Source organism: Vulpes vulpes, chromosome 8 (genome assembly GCF_048418805.1).
Source record: "Vulpes vulpes isolate BD-2025 chromosome 8, VulVul3, whole genome shotgun sequence".
NCBI classification, from domain to species: domain Eukaryota; kingdom Metazoa; phylum Chordata; class Mammalia; order Carnivora; family Canidae; genus Vulpes; species Vulpes vulpes.
Window position 1 is genome coordinate 39,396,403 of NC_132787.1, and position 21,046 is coordinate 39,417,448.

General features: G+C 36.2%; 2 protein-coding genes across 3 annotated transcripts in view; one reads left to right on the plus strand and one right to left on the minus strand.

Annotated features, from left to right (window-relative positions):
- Positions 1 to 4,804: 4,804 nt before the first annotated feature.
- KCNA6 (potassium voltage-gated channel subfamily A member 6) overlaps positions 4,805 to 21,046 on the minus strand; it is a 99,969-nt gene continuing 83,727 nt past the window's right edge. For both annotated transcript variants that reach the window (XM_072766198.1, XM_072766197.1), the window contains one exon: positions 4,805 to 5,072. The gene's annotated coding sequence lies outside the window, so the exon portion shown is untranslated. The remainder of the gene's footprint in view (positions 5,073 to 21,046) is intronic.
- LOC140593733 (large ribosomal subunit protein eL32-like) lies at positions 11,797 to 14,817 on the plus strand. Its single transcript, XM_072718805.1, has 3 exons — positions 11,797 to 11,808; positions 14,466 to 14,543; positions 14,626 to 14,817. Exons 1-3 carry the CDS (start codon positions 11,797 to 11,799, stop codon positions 14,815 to 14,817), a joined length of 282 nt encoding a protein of 93 aa, XP_072574906.1.

Below are 21,046 nucleotides of genomic sequence, written 5' to 3' on the forward strand. Positions count from 1 at the left end.
ATCCAGATCCTGGTGACATCATTGAGCTGCTGAATCAATCAGCCATGAAGCCTTTCTGCTATGGAATTTTCTGTTACAAAATTCAAATTTTTCTTATTGTCAAGTTAGTTTGAGTTGAGCTTGTTCATTAAATATAATTAAAGAATTTCTCATTAAGGATATTATTTTATTTTTTTAAGATTTTATTTATTTATTCATGAGAGACACAGAGTCAGAGACATAGGCAGAGGAAGAAGCAGACTCCCTCTGGGGACCCTGATGCAGGACTCAATCCCAAGACCCCAGGATCACAACCTGAGCCAAAGGCAGATGCTCAACCACTGAGCCACCCAGTGCTCTTAATTAAGAATTTTAGAGAAACTTGCAAAATATTATGGATAAATTTGGAGAAATGGTTTAGATGAAGGAGTTCATGTCAGTCACAACTATTTCTGATAATTGAAGTGGAAACTTAAACCCAAATGGTTTAAATTTAAAAAGATGATTTACTGGCTAAGAAAACCAAGCATGTTGGGAACAGATCTGAAACTTAAGAAAAGGCTATATCTAGCATGCAGAGTTTATGGCCAGGATCTATTTATTTTTCTTTCTCCATTTCCCTTTATGAATGCAAACTCTACTCTCAAGCATGGCTGCCAGGCACTCCAGAGACTGTATATTTTGTGTCTTGTAGGAAATAAATCCAATTCTCTGACGGCTCTGAGAGCTTTGGAACTAAGTCTTAGTGACCCTGATTGTCCTGACTGGTGTTGTTACTCATCTTTGAGCCAATCACTGCAACTTGGAAATTGGGATGTGCTGACTGGATTAAAGAAATCAGGGCTTCCCCCTGGAGATAGGATGTGGTTAATCTCACCCAAACTATGTGGTGGGAAATTCCTGAGTGCTAGTGAAAAGGATAAGAGAGAACTGTACGTTAGGGAGACAGGGCGGGAGGTGATAGAGAGAGTTAAGAGTGGCTCCCTGGTCTCTGATTTGGGCATCTGGGAGAGAAATGCACATCAGAAAGAGAAGGGAGCACTTCAGGAAGGTCGGTTAATACAAGCGATAGAATGAGATGTAGGTCATTGGTTGTCTTAAAAAAGTAGTTTCCAGGGAGTAGTGGAAACAGATGCCAGATTGTAGTAGTCAAAGAATGAATGGAGTGGGCAAGTGATGTTAGGACGACTAAGCATTCTTTGAAGAATCTTAGAAGTAGAAGGCAAGAGAGAAATAGAGGTAACAGCTAAACGGGATGGCAAGAATGAGGAAACTTTTTTGTCTTTAACTTAGGAGAGATTTGAAAATTCTTAAATGCTAAAGATGACAAGTGAAAAAAACTATAAGGAAGGGTAAAATTGAATATGTAGGCTAGAAATGGGGTAATTAATGGAACAAGATCCCTAGGAATGATGAATAGAGCAATGCAGAGTACAGCTAGAAGAAGTAGTCTTAAGGAAGAGAAAGGGATTTTTTTTTCATTGTGATAGAGTGAAAAGAGGGGAAAACTGATGGAAATGCATTACTGCATCTGTAACAGGGAAGTAAATTCAGGAAACGCAGGGAGATTCCATCTGCGGTTTTCTAGTTTCTTAGTGAAGTAGAAAATGTTACCTACTAATGGACATACAAGGGGAGTCCATGAAAGATAGAAGATAGTCTCAAAGACGAGTGGGTTTGGAAAACATATGGAACCTTCCCATTTTGTCACATGTCATCTAGAAGGTGCCACAGTCTATGACCATAAAGACCCAATCTTTTTATGGTCAATCATAAATATAATCAGAAGCTAATGACTGGGATAATATATTTCTTAACCGTTGTCCATTAGATCACTTTCCAGTACAGTCAGACTCCACCTAAGTTTTAATATCAGAATTCATTTTTCCCCCAGTTGTCCCTGTTCTTCTTGTTCACCCCTCTGCCCTCCTTTCAGGACCCTGCTCCATCTTGCCTTTCTTCTATTTTGTCTCTTGTGTCTGAGCCTCTAGAGACCCATGCTTATATGTATCCCAGCAGGGCAATGGGATGACCTCAGAAAGGAGCACCTCAAGAAAAGCCAACTTCTCTCTTGCTAATGTTGATCATCTCCCATAGTGAACCAAATGTGCTGTTTTGGAAAAGGCCTCCTATCCCCAGAGATGGAATGGGAAAGGGTAAAGGGACAGCAAGAGCACCTATAGCTGGGTCGCAAGAAAGCATCAAGGCCCAGCTGAGGTCAGAAACCAGGAATTTGCAGAAATGCCAATTTGTGTGTTTGTGTAGGTTTTCTCCCAAAAAAAGCTTCAGCATCTCAAATGTTAAATAGAAAAGGAGATTGGCAGTATTGATGTTACAAAGAAGAAGAAGAAGAAAAGAAGAAGAAGAAGAAGAAGAAGAAGAAGAAGAAGAAGAAGAAGAAGAAAGAAGAAGAAGAAGAAGAAGAAGAAGAAGAAGAAGAAGAAGAAGAAGAAGAAGAAGAAGAAGAAGGAGGAGGAGGAGGAGGAGGAGGAGGAGGAGGAGGAGGAGGAGGAGGAGGAGGAGGAGGGGGAGGGGGAGGAGGAGGAGGAGGAAGAGGAGAAGAAGAAGTTGTTAAAATGACATGATGAGATACAAATAGATTAGAACATCAGAACACAGATTATAATTTCTAAACAAAAATATGTATACTGGGAATGTTTACTTCTCAAAACATTCTGTGGTAAAAAAAAAAAAAAAACCATTCTGTGGTAAGAGTGCACTTGCCTGATGGCATAGTGCTTGAAGGCCTCTATTGTCCCATTTTCACCATGTTGTGGCAGACCCAAAAATGTTTTCAGAGGTAAAATTTCCCCTGCTCTAAACATTCCTTTAACCCTATAACTTACCAAATTGCAGTCACAAAACATAATATTCATGAAAGATTGTTGGAAAGACATAAAATATGGACATTTTTTTCCTGAGCCTCACTGTCCAACATGATAGCCACCAGCCACATGTGGCTTCTACAATTAAATGAATTAAAATAAGAGTTAAAATTCAGTTCTTCAGTCCACTGGCCACATGTTCAGTGCTGAATAGCCACATGTGACTGGTGATTGCCATACTGGACAATGCAGATACAGAACATTTCTACCATTGCCCAGAGTTCTGTTGGTCGATGTTGCTTTAGGCCTAGTCTCTATAAGGGAAGTCTAGGGTAGCCTAGGCCTAGTGTCCAGGAGGGCAGCATGGTTTGTGTACCTCGTACAATTGCTTTTATGCATTTAGCTTACAATGAGGAACATCCTCAGAAACAACCTATAAACTGTTTTACCACCTATAAAGTCATGGTGGTAGCTATGTCAGAACCTTGTGAAGGGTATCATCCACCATATTATATGGTGTCTTCTTTTATAAGAGCCTCTGAAGAAATCTTATTTTCAGCATCAGACTTATGAATGACTCTTAAACATTGCATTGTGATTCTTAAAGCTGATTCTTTTGCCTTATTGTCTCTAGCAAACTTAGAGCCATATTTGTAGCCTTCTTTCAGCAACCAAATAGGACTCCTGTATGTGTGTATGTGTGTCCATGTGTGTCTGTATGCGTGTGTGTGTTCTGCCTTCATTTCCTTTTTTTATTTTTTTAATAATAAATTTATTTTTTATTGGTGTTCAGTTTGCCAACATACAGAATAACACCCAGCGCTCATCCCGTCAAGTGCTTCCCTCAGTGCCCGTCACTCATTCACCCCCACCCCCGACCCTCCTCCCCTTCCACCACCCCTAGTTCGTTTCCCAGAGTTAGGAGTCTTTATGTTCTGTCTCTCTTTCTGACATTTCCTACCCATTTCATCTCCCTTCCCTTCTATTGTTTCACTATTATTTATATTCCCCAAATGAATGAGAACATATAATGTTTGTCCTTCTCCGATTGACTTACTTCACTCAGCATAATACCCTCCAGTTCCATCCACGTTGAAGCAAATGGTGGGTATTTGTCGTTTCTAATGGCTGAGTAATATTCCATTGTATACATAGACCACATCTTCTTTATCCATTCATCTTTCGATGGACACTGAGTCTGCCTTCATTTCCCTTCACAACTTATGTTATACCTCTGAGTTGCTTTACTTTTTAAACTACCTAAATCCTTCCTGCCATGGAAGTAACATAGAAGTAGATAGATACATTATATGCATGTGTGTATATATATATATATATATATATATATAATATATATATATATATATATATATATACATGCATGGGGTTATCTTTCATTTACAATTCAGATATATGCCCTTGGGTTGAGAACATTAGTAAAAACACAGTCTCTTAAATTTAGCTCCTTAAGCACCCTAACTCATTGTTTCTGGTATCTTTCTCACCCACCTCTGCACAATGGCCTAAACCACTACTTTGCTGTACATAACAGATCAGTCATAACTGAGATTTCAGTGTCATATGACAAATTTTAAACCTATATCAGAGTATTAGATTTCTGAACACGTGTCCTATTGATATGTAGCTGTTGCTGGTAGTATAGACAGAACAAAGATCTGGCCTGTATTGTGGCAATTGTAATGATTTCCAGTGTGAATGCAATGTGTTTTTATGAATATTATACAGTTTTTTAAAAGAAAATACAATGATATACAAGAAAAATACTGTTGCTCTGACTTCATACAATGGAAACTTCTAACATGCTACTCTCAATTCTCTCACTGATTAAGTGATATACATTTTATCCACATGCTGCATTAAGGCACAAATAAGTACCTTTAATTAACCAGCGAAGAGATAGGGATGTCATAAAATTATTGAATTCAGATTTTCCAAACAAATTTTGCTCCTTCTCATAAGAAAAAAAAACTCTGAATGGATTGCACTTTTCTTCCTTTTATTCCTCATATCAATTAATTCTTTTCAGTACTGAATACTTACTAGCTGTATGTCTTTTTACTGTGGAGAGGCACCAAAAAATGTGTCGTGCATACTCTCAACATATGTATAATCTTCTTTGTTAGAGACGAAACTTATATAAATGTAAAATGACAGCCTCTAAAGGCCGTCAATTAAGCGGTGCAATCTAACATGTTCCATCAGGACAGCCAGCTGGGCAGTTTTGAGGAGCCATGGTCTTCAAAGGATCTGCAAAGCAGAAGAGAAGGGTGCAATTCACAACATTGGGAAGGCCAAAGCAAAGATGCAAACATGGGAATGTCTTGTTTCAGGGGACAGTGGACAGGTCAGTCTGGTGAAAGCACACTCAAGTGGAGATGCTAATGAGCAGTGGAATCACCAAATAGGCAGGAGGAGGGTGAAAGACCAAAGAGGGGACTGCGAAAATCCAACACACTCAATAATTCACCCTTGAACAACCAAATTTAATCAATACTACATCAATTGTTTTTAGCCTCAGAAGGAAAATAAAAGCCAATTTGCAGTTTTCAGTGATATAGTAAAAGAAGATAGGTTCATTACAGCATTTATCATTCACAACATAGTACTGAACTGTTCTTTTGTTTTTTTTTTAAAAAAAAGATTTTATTTATTTATTCATGAGAGACACAAGAGAGAGAGAGAGAGAGGCAGAGAGACAGGCAGAGGGAGAAGCAGGCTCCATGCAGGGAGCCCGACGCGGGACTCGATCCTGGGTCTCCAAGATCACACCCTGGGCTGAAGGCAGCGCTAAACCGCTGAACCACCCAGGCTGCTCTACTGAACTGTTTTATTTTTTTTTAAGATTTTTAAATTTACTTATCCATGAGAAACACACACACACACAGAGAGAGAGAGAGAGAGAGAGAGAGAGAGGTAGAGACACAGGCAGAGGGAGGAGCAGCCCGATGTGGGACTTGACCTCGGGACTCCAGGATTATGCCCTGGGCTGAAGGCAGGAGCTAAACCACTGAGCCACCCAGGGATTCCCCCTGAACTGTTTTAAATCTTCATGTTTGTACTGTATATTTTTCAAAATTCATTCTTATGCATATTTTTAATCCTCAGACAAATTTTTGGATGTAGGGAAGGCAGGTATTTATTATCTTAATATTATAAAAACACGGAGTAGGAAAAATTCATATGGCCTTGACTCACCCATGTTTATTTATATGGGCAATGGTGGACCAAAGAGGCAAACACAGCTCAAACTCCAAGCTTAATTATTTTCTCATTGCACCATGCTGTATTAAATTGTTGCTAATTCACTTTCATACATTTTGAGCTCAGAGTCCATTGTCATTGACTACGACATCTAAGAAATACACTAATTATGGGAGGAGAATGGTTTATTCAGAACTTTCTGATTTTGAAGGAAATACATGATAATTAAGAAAGATTGGTCATATGAATGGACATTTCTCCAAAGAAGACATTCAGATGGCCAACAGACATGAAAAGATGCTCAACATCACTCATCATCAGGGAAATGCAAATCAAAACTACAAGGAAAGATCACCTCAAACTGTTAGGATGGCTAAAATCAAAAACTCAGGAAACAGCAAGCGTTGGCAAGGACGTGGAAACAAAGGAACACTTGAACACTTGAACACTGTTGTTAAAAATGCAAACAGGTGCAACTACCAGTTTGTGGAAGATAGTATTGAGTTTCCTATAAAAATTAAAAATAGAACTAACATAGGATCCAGTAATTACACTACTGAGTATTTACCCAAAGAATATGAAGATACTAATTCAAAGGAATACACACACCCCTGTATTTATTGCAGCATTATTTGTAATAGCCAAATTATGGAAGCAGTCCAAGTGTCCAACAATAGATGAATGGATAAAGATGTGGCATATATACAATGGAATATTATTCAGACATAAAAAATAATTAAATCTTGCCATTTGCATCAACATGGATGGATCTAGTGGGTATAATGTTAAGTGAAATAAGTCAGAGAAAGACCAAAATCAGATGATTTCACTCATATATAGAATTTAAAGAACAAAGAAAATGAGCAAAGGTGGGAAAAAGACAAACATCTTTAGAGGCAAACCAAAAAATAGAGTCTCAACTCTAGAGAACAAACTGAATATTACCAGACAGGAGGTAAGTGGGAGGGATAGGTGAAATAGGTGAAGGGGATTAAAAGTACACTTACAAGGCTCCTTCCACAGTTTAGCTATTGTGGACATTGCTGCCATAAATATCGGGGTGCAGGTGTCCATCGAAAGATGAACGGATAAAGAAGATGTGGTCTATGTATACAATGGAATATTTCTCAGCCGTTAGAAACGACAAATACCCACCATTTGCTTCGACGTGGATGGACCTGGAGGGTATTATGCGGAGTGAAATAAGTCAATCAGAAAAGGACAAACATTATATGGTCTCATTCATTTGGGGAATATAAAAAATAGTGAAAGGGAATAAAGAGAAAGGAGAGAAAATGAGTGAACATATCAGTGAGAGTGACAAAACATGAGAGATACCTAACTCTGGGAAATGAACAAGGGGTAGTGGAAGGGGAGGTGGGTGGGGGGTTGGGGTGACTGGGTGATGGACACTGAGGGGGTCACTTGGCGGGATGAGCACTGGGTGTTATGCTATATGTTGGCAAATTGAACTCCAATAAAAAAAAGAAAAAGAAAAAAGTACACCTACCATGATGAGCACTGAGTAATAATGTACAGAATTGTTGAATTACTGTATTGAACAATTGTAACTAATATAACACTATATGTTAACTATATTGAAATTCAAATTTTTTAAAAAGGAAAGATTGGTCATTTATTCTGCCTTCCTGGATTTTTCAGCTTTAGGAGACATGCCTCTCCTTTTGGGCTAATTTGGATTCTATCCTGCCCCAAAGACAAAAGATAGGCTGTTTGACATCCTGGGGGCATTGTAAGCTGCGATGATTCCATGATTCTTTCCTCTAACAGTTGGCTTGGATGACACTGTCAGGAGTCCAAATCTCTTCTTTAAAGTGCATCAGAGAGAAATGCAGCTGGAGATAAGCAATGTGTATATGTAGAATAACAATGTAAATATTTTATGGGCTGCAGCACAACAGAATTAAATACTTTTGCTTGGACAAATGAATTCCATCTTCAAAGCCACTGCAAAGAAGCTTATGCATTGAGCACAATAATTTTGCAAATAATTGAGCACAGTGTGGCGTTCATATATCCTGCATTTCTCCAAAATCTTAGCACCTTCTCAGCACTGTCAGGAGCAGCCTTACCTGTTGTTCTTAGGAAGAATCTTTTCTCTTGGCAGCCTGATAGATTATGCAACTCATCTATTTCAGTAATTAGCTAACTGAGTCATATCTGTTTGTTCTTTCTCAACTGTTATGCTTCCATCTACCTTTACTCTCTGAGAAATGTCCAGCTACTACTCCCCCACCTCAAAGTAATGACCCATTTGATTATGACCCAGTTCCCAAAGGTATTCTTATTGAACCAATACCATCATCCTTTAGAGTTCATTTTCTAGCCCTCACTGCATACTTTGACCCATGATACTGTCAGACTCAGATGCCAGAAGTGTTGTTTTTTATTGTTTTTTAAGGATATTATTTATTTTTTTGTGAGAGACTTAGAAAGAGGCAGACACATAGGCAGAGGGAGAAGCAGGCTCCCTGTGAGGAGTCCAATGCAGGACTCGATTCCAGGACCCTGAGATCACAACTTGAGCCAAAGGCAGACACTCAACCACTGAGCCACCCAGTTGCCCTGCCAAAAGTGAGGTGGGGATAACTTTTAGAGACCAGGAATAACTACCAGAAAGTTAAGGCAGTCCACCTTATATCTATTCTCACTCCTATTCAACATATCACTGGAAGTCTTAAGTTAGAGCAATCAGGCAAGAAAAAGAAATAAAAGGCATCCAAATCAGAAAGGGAGAAGTAAAAATATCTGTTTGCAGATGTCATGATCTCACACGTAAAAAACCCTGACAGTAACATAAAAAATTAGAACTATTAAACAAATTCAGCACATTTGCAGTGTACAAAATCAACATTCAAAAATCAGTTGTATTTCTTTTTTTTGTAATTAAAATTTATTTTTTAATTTTAATTCAGTATAGTTACATACAGTATTATATTGGTTTTCAGGGCATAATATTGTGATTCAACAATTCCATACACCACCCACTACTCATTGTGACAAGTGTGCTCCTTAATCCCCATCACCTGTTTCACCCATCCCCCTATCAGCCTCTCCTCTGGTAACCATCAGTTCTCTAGAGTTAAGAGTTTGTTTCTTGGTTTCTCTCTCTCTCTTTTCCTCTTTATTTTCCTTTGCTGGTTTGTTTTATGTATTAAATTGCACATATGAGCAAAATCATATAGTATTTGTCTTTCCCTGATGAGTTATTTCACTTATCATTATACTCTCTAGCTCCATCCATGTCATTGCAAATGACAAGATTTCATTTTTATGGCTGATAATATTCTATTATACATATATACCACATCTTCTTTATCCATTTGCCTATCAATGGACACTTGGGCTTCTTCCATAACTTGGCTATTGTAAATAATGCTGCGATAAACATAGAGGTACCTGTACCCCTTTGAATTAGTGTTTTTGTATTTTGGGGGTAAATACCCAGTAGTATGATTACTGAATCAGAGGGTAGTGCTATTTTTAACTTTTTGAGAAACCTCCATACTGACTTCTACAGTGGATTCACCAATTTACATTTCCATCAACAGTGCAAGAGGGTTCCTTTCTCTCCATATCCTCACCTACATTTGTTGTTTCTTGTGTTTTTTTAATTTTAGCCATTTTTTCACAGAACTAAATCTGTTGTATTTCTGTACTATCAACAAACTATACAATACTATCAAACAAATTATCAACAAACTATCTAAAAAAATAAAGAAAATAATCTCTTGTATAATAGCATCAAAAACAATAAAATGCTTAGGAATAAATTAAGCCAAGGAGATGAAAGATTTCTATATTGAAAACAGTTACATATTGATTTAAAAAACACCTGAAGGGACACAAACAATTAGAAATATATCCTGTATTAATGAATTTGGAAGAATTAATATAGTTGAAATTTCCATAATACCTAAAACCACTTATAGGTTCAATGCAATTCCAGTGGCATTTTTACAGGAATAAAAAAAAATTCTAAAATTAATATGGAATCACAAAATACCCCAAACTGCTAAAACAATCTTGAGAAAGAACAAATTTGGAGGCTTGAAATCATTTTCTGATTTCAAACTACACTACAGAGTTAGAGTAATTAAAACAGTTTTATACTGACATAAAAACAGACAAACAAACCAGTGGAACAGAAGCAAGAGTCCAGATATAAAGCCACACATATACAGTCAACTAATATTTGACAAGGGAGTGAAAAATATTCAATGGGGAAAAGACAGTCTCTACTATTAATAGTGCTGGAAAAACTGGATAACCCATGGAAAAGAATGAAATGAGACCTCTACTTGACATCACTCACAAAAAATCAAAATATATTGAAGACTTAAATGTAAGACCCAACAGCATAAAATTCCTAGGAGAAAACTTAGAGGAAAAGCCCCTTGACTTTGTTCTTGGTAATAATTTCATGGATATGGCACCAAAAGCACCAATGATAGTAAAAATAAACAAGTGGGACTATGTCAAACTAAAAAGCTACAAAAGCAAAAGAAACAATTAACAAAATGAAAAGGTAGCTTATGGAATGGGAGAAAAGATCTATAAATCATATATCTGATAAGGGGTTAAATCCAAAATACATAAGTAACTCATACAAGTCAATAGCAAGAAAAATAAATAATCCAGTTTTTAAACGGGCAAAGGACATGAATGGACATTTTTCCAAAGAATATATACAAATAGTCAACAAGTACGTATAAAAAGTTGCTCAATATCGCTAATCATCAGAGAGATGCAAATCCAAATCACAATGAGATATCACATCACATCACACCTGTTAGAATGGCTGTTAACAAACAAACACACACACACACACACACACGCAAAGACATAGCAAGTGCTGGCAAAGATGTGGGTGAGAGCCCTGGTGCACTGTTGGTGGGAATGTAAATTGATGCAAACACTGTAGGAAACAGTGTGGAAGTTCCTCAAAAAATTAAAAATACAACTACCAAATGATCCAGCAATTCCACTTCTGGTATCTATCCAAAGGAAATAAAATCACTATCTCAAGGAGGTATCTGCATCCCCATGCTTACAAGACATGGAAATAATCTAAGCATCCATCAATGAATGAATCAATAAAGAAAAAAAATATATATATACACACACATATATATACATGCACATATATTCGTATATATATAAAATGTATGATATACATACAATAGAATATTATGTAGCCATAAAAAAGGAAGAGATCTTGTCATTTGTCATAACCCATGTTGGTTTCCTGAGAAGGTAAGGGGTAGAGGACCCAAAGACCACATGGAGGCATTGGACTTAGATTTTTTTTTTAAGGCACAGATGTAGCTGGGTATAGCTATTTGTTGGATATTAGCAAGGTGTGAGAGTTTCTCTCCAGTAAATTCTTTTTTCTCTGTAAAGTAAAAGACAATGGTGAGGGATTGGATAGAAGGTCACGTCAGATGTAATTAAAAATTTGGAAGCAAGAAAAAGGTAATTGGGCAACAACATGGGAAAGAGAGGGTAGGAAGACCAGAGAACAAGATAGACAAAATATGAAAGTTTTCAGTTTTTTTCCTCCTTTTTCCAGATTTATTGAAATATAATTGACATATAACACTGTTTAAGTTAAAAATATATATGTATATAAAGAAAACTCATAGTAAGACAGGAATAAATAGGAGCTTCGTCAATCTAATAAAGAATATTTACAAGAAAAAAATTAAAAATAAAGTGTGCAATGTGATAGTTTGATATATATTGCAAAATGATCATCACAGTAAGATTAGTTACCACATGCATCACCTCACACAGTTACCTTCCTGTGTATGTGTGTGGTGAGAACTTTTAAGACTTTTTCTCTTAGCAATTATCAAGTATACAATATTGTGAACTAGAGTCGCCATGCTGTACATTACATCCCCAGAACTTACTCATTTATAACAATCCCCTAACCCAAACCAACCCCTGGTAACCATCCTTATATGAGTTTGGGGTTTTTTGTGGGGTTTTTCTTTTGTTTGTTTTTTAGATTTCCTGTTTCTCTGAGTTTGTTTTGTTTAGATTCCACATATAAATGAGATTATATAGTATTTATCTTTCTTTGTCTGGCTGATTTAACTTTTCTTAATGTCCTCAAAGTTCATTCATGTTGAAGCATATGCAGAATGTACTTTTTAAGGGCTCAATAAAATTCAATCATATGTATATACAACATCTTGCTTATTTAATAGTCTTCTGTTGATGGATACTTGGATTGCTTTCACTCTTTGGCCATTGTGAATAATGCTGTTATAACATGAGGACATTATGCTAAGCAAAATAAATCAGAGAAAGGCAATTATTATATGATCTCACCCATATGTGGAATGTAAGAAACAAATCAGAGGATCATAAGGGAAGGGTAAGAAAAATGAAACAAAATGAAATCATAGAATGAGACAAACCATAAGGGATTCTTAATCATAGGAAACAAACTGAACGTTGCTGGAGGGAAGGGAGGTGGGGGATAGAGTAACCAGGTGATGGGTATTAAGGAGGGCCCGGGGTGTAATGAGCATTGGATATCATATACAACTCTACCTCTGAAACTAATAATACACTACATGTTAATTAATTGAGCTTAAATTTTAAAATAAATAAATAAATAAATCAGGAAAAATACAAATAGCTATATAAATATCTCTTTGGAATCCTGTTTTCAATTCTTTTGAGGATACACCCAGAAGTTGAATTGCTGGATCATATGATAATTCCATTTTTAATTTTTAAATAAACCACATACTCTTTGGCTGTACCATTTTACATTCCCAACAACAACACATAAGAGTTCTAATTTTTCCACAGTCTTACTAACATCAGTTATTTTCTGTTTTTGTTTTCTTTTGTTTTGTTTTTATAGTAGATATTTTTTGGATTTGAGGTGAGATATCTCATTGCATTTTAATTTTTATTTCCTTATCTTTTAATAAAGTCGAAAATCTTTTCATATTGACCATTCTCTTAGTGAACACTCGCAAGTTTACTCCCATTTTTAGTTTCAGCTGTACCATGCATATAGATTTGCAGTTCTTTTTATATGTTGGATATTAATCCTGTCCTATTGCTATAAATTTCATCTCTCAGTTTGTAGCTTAATTTCACTTTCTCTATACTACATTTTTTAGAAATAGAAATTCTTAATTTTAAATATACTTTTTAGAGATTTTATTTATTTATTTGAGAGAGAGAGTGAGCGAGAGAGAGAGAGAGAGAAGGAGTAAGCGGAGGAGCAGAGGGAGGAGAAGCAGACACGCTGTGGAGCAGGAAGCCTGACATGGCACTCTATCCTGGGACTCTGGGATCATGACCTGAGAGTAAGGCAGATGCTTAACTGACTGAGCTGCCCAGGCATCCCTAAAATATACGATTTAATGAATATTTTTCCTTACTACAAAATTGTAAGTCTGAATTGTTTAGAAAAACTTTCCTGGGTGGCTCAGCAGCTGAGCATCTGCCTTCAGCTCAGGAAGTGATCCTGGAGCTCTGAGAGTGAGTCCTGCATGGGCTCCTGCATGGAGCCTGCTTCTCTCTCTGCCTATGTCTCTGCCTCTCTCTGTGTCTCTCATGAATAAATAAATAAAATCTTAAAAAAAAAAAACTTTCCTATCCAAGACTCAAAAAACCAAGAAGTCTTAAGGTGTCTTAAATTGTCCCTAAAAGTTTTATACTTTTAGGGATCCGGGGGTGGCGCAGCGGTTTGGCGCCTGCCTTTGACCCAGGGCACGATCCTGGAGACCCCGGGATCGAATCCCACATCGGGCTCCCGGTGCATGGAGCCTGCTTCTCCCTCTGCCTGTGTCTCTGCCTCTCTCTCTCTGTGACTATCATAAATAAATAAAAAATTTTAAAAAAAAAGTTTTATACTTTTAAATTTCATACCAGAATCTTTGATTTATTTGTAATGAACTTTGTTTATGATGTGAAAGAGATTCGATCTCATTTTTATGCATAAAGATATTGTATTGTCCAAGCAATCTTTATTGAAAAGACCTTATTTTCTACTTTGAAATTCTGTTATGCACCAAATGTAAATATACATGTGGGTTTATGGCCTCCTTCTTCTGTAGTGCCAGTTAATGGTTTATTTTTTCTATATTTGGGCCAACTCTCCAATATTATTTAATTACTATAGATTTGTTTATTTTTTCAGATTCTTATTTTATTTTATTATTTTTAATAAATTTATTTTTTATTGGTGTTCAATTTGTCAACATACAGAATAACACCCAGTGCTCATCCCATCAAGTGCCCACCTCAGTGCCCGCCACCCAGTCACCCCCACCCCCCACCCACCTCCCCTTCCACCACCCCTAGTTCGTTTCCCAGAGTTAGGAGTCTCTCATATTCTGTCCCCCTTTCTGATATTTCCCACTCATTTTTTCTCCTTTCCCCAAGAAGTTCATCCGGCACCAGTCAGACCGATATGTCAAAATTAAGCGCAACTGGCGGAAACCCAGAGGCATTGACAATAGGGTAGCGGAAGATTCAAGGGCCAGATCTTGATGCCCAACATTGGTTACGGGAGTAACAAGGAAACAAAGCACATGCTGCCCAGTGGCTTCCGGAAGTTCCTAGTCCACAACTCAAGGCGCTGGAAGTGCTGCTGATGTGCAGCAAATCTTATTGTGCAGAGATTGCTCACAGGGTGTCCTCCAAGAACTGCAAAGCCTTTGTGGAAAGAGCAGCCCAGCTGGCCATCAGAGTCCCCAATCCCAATGCCAGGCTGCGTAGCGAAGAAAATGAATAGACAGCTTATGTGCGTGTCATATTTGTGTTGATAAAACCATAAAACTACAAGAAAAAAAAGTCCTCAATAACATTATTAGATTCATTTGTTAGCACTTATATTTTTATGTTATTGCAAATAATATAATTTTTAAATAAACCATTTCTAACTCTTGCTGGAGTAGAGAAAAGCAATTGATTTTTTATGTTGATTTGTACTGGGCAAACTTGCTAATTCCTCATTTAAGTTTTCAAGGTTGGAAATACATCATTTGCAAATAAGAACAGTTTTGGGGACACCTGGGTGGCTCAGAGGTTGAGCACCTGCCCCTGGCTCAGGACGGACACGCGGTCTCAGGATCGAGTCCCACATCAGGCTCCTTGCCTGGAGCCTGCTTCTCCTTCTGCCTACGTCTCTGCCTTTCTCTGTCTGTGTCTTTCATGAGTAAATAAATAAAATCTTAAAAAAAAAAAAAGTTTTGTTTCTTTCTGTGGTATCTTTACATCAGCATTTCTTTCTCTTGCTTTATCATGCTATGTAGGTTTCCAGTATATTGACTAGAAGTAGTGACTGGGATTTATTTTAACATTAGTTCATAAAGCATAATACCCATATATGTATGATTATATATGTACAAAATTTTATAATCTTTTAGGGTATATTTATTATATATTTATGTTTATATATATAATCTGTATATGTGTATATAAATATATATAAACATAAAGATTATACTTTGTTACATATATGCATTACTCTTTAAATGTATATTACTCCTTCTCAGGTTGCAGAAACTCTTCATACTTGTTTTCTAACATTATTTTCTTAATAATTTCTACAATGAGTGGATGTTGGATTTTATTTATCAATTTTTGCATCTTTTGAGATAATTATAATATTTTCCTCTTTGAATCTATTAACTTGATGAATCTAATTATCTTTAAACATCCCTGGCATTCTTCAGATAAATCCAAGTATGCTTATTTTGCTGTGCTATTATTTTAGTTAGAATTTTTAATCTATATTTATAAATGAGATTGGCTTATAGTTTTCCTTTCCCATACTTGTCTTTGGTATCAAGGTTATGCTAGCATCATAAGATGAGTTAGGGAGTCTTTAGTCTGTTGTGTGGGTATATTATGAATACTTCTGTAATATTGAAATTTTTTATTAAATTTTGGTGGTGCATTGATAAAATCAACTAAGCCTGATGTTTTCTGTAGGGGAAACTAAACTATTAACTATTAATTTGATAACCATTATAAGGTAATAGGATTAATCAAGGTGACTTTTTCTTTTAAATTGGTTTCACAATATCTATATATACCCTAAGAAATCTAGATTTTCAAATTTGTTGAACCAAATTTGTGTATGGTATCTTCTTCATGGTTTTAATTATGCAGAATTTATAATTACACCTATTTTTTTATTCTAAATATTATCACCTTCTCTCTTTTGATCAATTGCCCATCAGATTTGTCAATTTTGTTAGACTTTTCAAAGAATCAATTTTACATTTGTTAATCCACTCTATGTATGTATCTTTTCCCTTTCATTAATTTTTTTTCATTCCTTTTTGCATCTTGTACTTTCCATTAGAGTGATTTTTCTTACTGAAGTCCATTCTTTAGTACAGGTCTTTTGGCACTGAACTTACTGTTTTTGTTTGAAAATGTCTTTACCCCTACTCTTGAATGTATTTGGGGTTAACAGTTATTTTCTTTTGGCTTTCCATTGTAATATATATATATATTGTGTTTATTGAGAAATCCTATGTTGGTCTTATTGTTGTTCCTTTAAAGGTAATATGTCTTCATAATAACAAGTGTCCTCCTTAATACCCACCACCCATTGAGTTCATCATAAGTTGTGAATCACTAAATTCTACTCCTGAAACCAATATTACACTATATGTTAACTAACTAGAATTTAAATAAAAATTTGAAATAAACAAAATCTAAAAAATAGTAAAGGTAATATGTCTTTTTTTCTCTTGGTACATTTACAATTTTGTCTTTAGTTTTCTTAAGTTTCCCTCACATGTGGATTTATTTTTGTTTATTCATTTTATATAAGTTATTAGGTATTTTGAATATGTGGACTAATGTCCTTCATCAGCCTTTTTCTCTTCAGATGCTATTACTACCTCTTTCACCACCTGCTCCTTCTGGAACTCTATTCTCTAAATTTCTTAATCTCTTTTCCATATTTTCCACCTTTTTGTCTTTCTGTTACATTTTAAATCATTTTTAATCCATTTTCTCCCTTTATTTTAGTAACTTAGTACTTAGTTACTTACTTTAGTAACTTAGTAATTAGTATCTTACTCTTTCTCCCTTTACCTGAGTAAATCCCACATCCTACACCTCTACTGTGAATCCCACCTAAATAAAAACTAAATAGTTTTATTTCTAGTTATTATGTTTTTTGATTCCAGGAATTTTATTAGTTCTTTACAATCTGCTAAATTACTTTTTAAGTAATTTTTGCTACTGGAAGGCAATTGCATACTTTTATATTTTTTGGCCAAAATAAGGCATAGTTCTTTTCCAATTTGTGTCTAATAATTCTAATATCTAAAATCTTCATGGGCCAGTTCCTGTTGTATGTCATTTTTCTTCTAATTCTCATTCATATTACCCTGTACCTTTTTTGTGCTTTACTGTGTTTTACTGTGTATTGCTCACTATTCTTACAAAAGCCAGTTGGGGTGGGGGGATTCTTTGAGGCCTAGGATAAAGAGTATCTTCACGCAAAAAGTATTTTTGTCTGTTTTTCCAGGATATGGAAGCATTACCATCTTAGATCCACTTCAACCAAGTTCACTGCTTTGGTTCCCTGGACCACATTAATGGCACCAATACCAGCCTCAAATACCTGGCCAAGTCATCCTGTACCCACAAGATAAAGACATGTTTATTTCCCTCACCTCTGTTCCTCTTCCCACTTTAACATCTGTGCACTCTCCCTGGAGCTGGACTTATGATTAGGCTTACTTCTAGTTTCTCTTACTCTGGCATCGTATCCATTTGGATTGGATCTTAGCTAAAAAGAGAGAAGGATTCCCTGTTAGACAGACCTTCCACCTGGAGTAAGACAAAATTCTTGACTCATTTCCCCTTTATCCCTTATGTCTGCCAAAACTGAAGCTCAGGATCAAGAACACTGTCAAAGCAACTTTCGAGCTCATCTTATCTCTCTGTTTCTCAATTTCTCTTAGATGTTTTCTGGTGTTGATTATTTATCTTGTCAGCAATTTTGGTTTTTAAGGACACTTTTTAAAATTGTAGCCAATTTTTTTTCATGCTGCTTAATGGAAGAATTTGTTCAAACAACTTAACATGCTGTAGGAATTGGAATTAATCACCATCTCTTCTCTCACTATTGTCCAAAGAACAGAATAAATGAATGTTTAAAAGTCCCTTCAGAAAGGTTATTATTACTCCTGAAAATCAATGTTGTAGAGAAGATATCTCTCAAAAGAGAAGGGAAACAAATGAATAGGAGATAAATGAAAAAGTCTCTGATTTTGAATGTGTCCTTATAATATGTGTGGTTAATAAGTGTCACTGGAAGAACAGAAAGGAAAGAACAAAGGGAGGAAAGAACAAAGGAAAAAGAAAAAATAGGTACAAATAGATACCCATCACCCACTTTAAAGTCTGATAGAAAACCAAAATTACCAGTAGCCTTACACCATTATTTCATGCCAAAAGTGAATCAGCATGTCTCAATAAACGGATCATATCGTATCATGATTCTATCCTGTTACTCTGATTAAATATTTGTAAAGTGCTTATGTAAAGTTTATTAAATGCCCTTGCAAATCTAAGATATTGACTTAAATTACAATGGATTGTAGGCAAGATAGATGGAAGAATTTCCTGGGAGTGAGTATTCTTAAACCAGAAAACACAAACATTTGGTGGAATCTCCTTCACAGATGGAAGTTAAGCTTTTCCATGATTCTATAATTTTCTCCCTGAGAATATATATATATAATTTTTTAAGGGAAACTAACATTTATTGAGTGCCCATTGTGTTTATCTGGCCTTGTGCAAGGAGTTTTCACCTACAACATTCCACTTAATCCTCACACCAACCCTGTGAGGTAGGTATTGTCCTCATTTTTGTCCCATGAGGAATATGAGGCTCAGAAAGGTTAGGTAGTTTGTCCAAGGTCACACAACTAGTAACTTATGGAGCTGGGATTGAGCACTGAGTCCCAGTATATATATATATACATAATATATATATATTATATATATATATAATATACTGATTGTAATATATATATATATCACAATCAGTGTTCTCCTGCAGGAAGAATGGGAATGGGCAAAATGCCCCTGGAATTTCATTACAATTTAATGATTCTAGTAATCTAACTCTTTGGAAATCAAAGGCTAAACCTCAATTTGGGTCAAAAGGAAATCTTCCTAAGAGGCTATGAGGTTGTTTTTAATAGCTCTGGGTAATGGAGGAAACCCCTGACATTGTCTTAAGCTCAAATTTCATTGTCACTAAGGCTGCTGCACCAAAATGGCATTTTAAAGAGTCTTAAAATAAGTGCCTATTTGAAAAATTAGTAAAAATCAGCCTACATTCTGAGATTTTCTGAGCTCCTTGGGTCTTTGAGTTTATTTTATTATAATAACATAGTGTCTCTTTTGCATATTTTTGCTGGCATTTCATTTTGGCAACGTCTTCTTCATCCATCACTTCTTGGGTCTGCTATTGTTGGTGGGAAGGGTTTTGGCTTTGATCAATGGGTTCTTGTTGTAAAAGGGCAAAAGTTTTCTTGGACACCTGGAACATCTTTTCCCTGGAGACCAGAAGGCTTTACTACCAACATGTTACAGTTTCAATGTTACAAATAGACTTGGAAAGTCTCTGGGCCTGAAAGATTTTGCACAAACCTGTGAAATCTATGTACACCTTTGAGACCTTGAGATCTTCTTTGGGATTGGTAACATCTGCTATGCTGTTGTCCCTACCACCCATTCTCTTTCATCCAATCTGACATATCACTGTCAGATTCATATTCCTGAAGAAGTTCTGAGCAAGTCGTTTTCTTTTCATTTTAAAGATTTTATTTATTTATTTGAGAGAGAGAGAGAGAGAGAGAGAGAGAGAGAGAAAGAGAGAGAAGGAGCAGGTGAAGGGAAGAGGGGCAAAAGGAGAGGGAAAAGCAGACTTCGCACTGAGCAGGAAACCCAACTGGGCTCAATCCGAGGATCCTGAGATCATGACCTGACCCAAAAACAGATGCTTAACCTGCTGAACCACCAAGATGCCCAAAGTCTTTTTATTAATTAAGAAAATCTCTTGGCTATTTCTAACTTTTTGAGGTTCCATTCATCCAATCTTATTCCCCACTTCTGCTGCTTGGCTCCTCACCCACCACTCATTCAGGTCAGTTTTTCCACTCTCCCTGTTCACACCACATTCACCTTCATTTCCACCTTTGCTCTTAGAAAGGGATGAGCACTAATTCAGGACTTCCCTGATCCCTCCCTCCTTTCCATGTCCATCTCTCCTTTTTACCTCCTGCACTGACCCCCAATGCTGCTCTCATCAGAACCAGAATTGCCATCTCTGATTCTTGGTTATCATCCTGAGCAGTGTCTTAAAAATACTAGCCTGCAAAAGAATGTGGTGAATATTTACCATCTCCCGCCTTCTCTTTCCCATCCCCATTCCTCAGATATAATAATGACAGAAACTATTAAGTATTTGAATTGTTTCCTTTCATTCTTGCCGCATCTCATTTTACTGATGAAGAAAACAAAATTCAGAGGAGTTAATTTCTTCTCAGTCACTCACTCAGCTATGGAGTTGAGATTCAAATCCAGAAATGTCTGACTCCAAAGCAACTACACTTTAAAACTTTTTGATGAGAGGAGAATCTTACTCCTCTCTACCCCTTTTCTTTTCCTTCTTTCCAAGAGTGCCTAGTATATAAATTAGTTCTTTAAGATACAATGTAGTATAAAACAAAGAGACAGGCTTTGGATTATGCAGACCCGGAGTTGGAATTACAACCCTTCTGTCCCTTGATTTTTCATCTCCTAACATAAGGTTGCAATGCCCTAGAACTCAACACAGGGCATGGTGTACTGACATTCAGCAAATATATGTTGATTCATTTTCCCCTCTTTCTTTTTCTTCTTTATCTTACTCCCTCTTTTTCTTCATTTTCTTTGATTCTGTCTAAACTGATCAAAATATCAAGGGCTATTCGGGGACA

Coding starts and splice junctions, on each gene's coding strand:
- LOC140593733 (XM_072718805.1), top strand. Junction 14,544..14,625: donor CCAGAGGCATTGACAATAGG/GTAGCGGAAGAT, acceptor CATGCTGCCCAG/TGGCTTCCGGAAGTTCCTAG.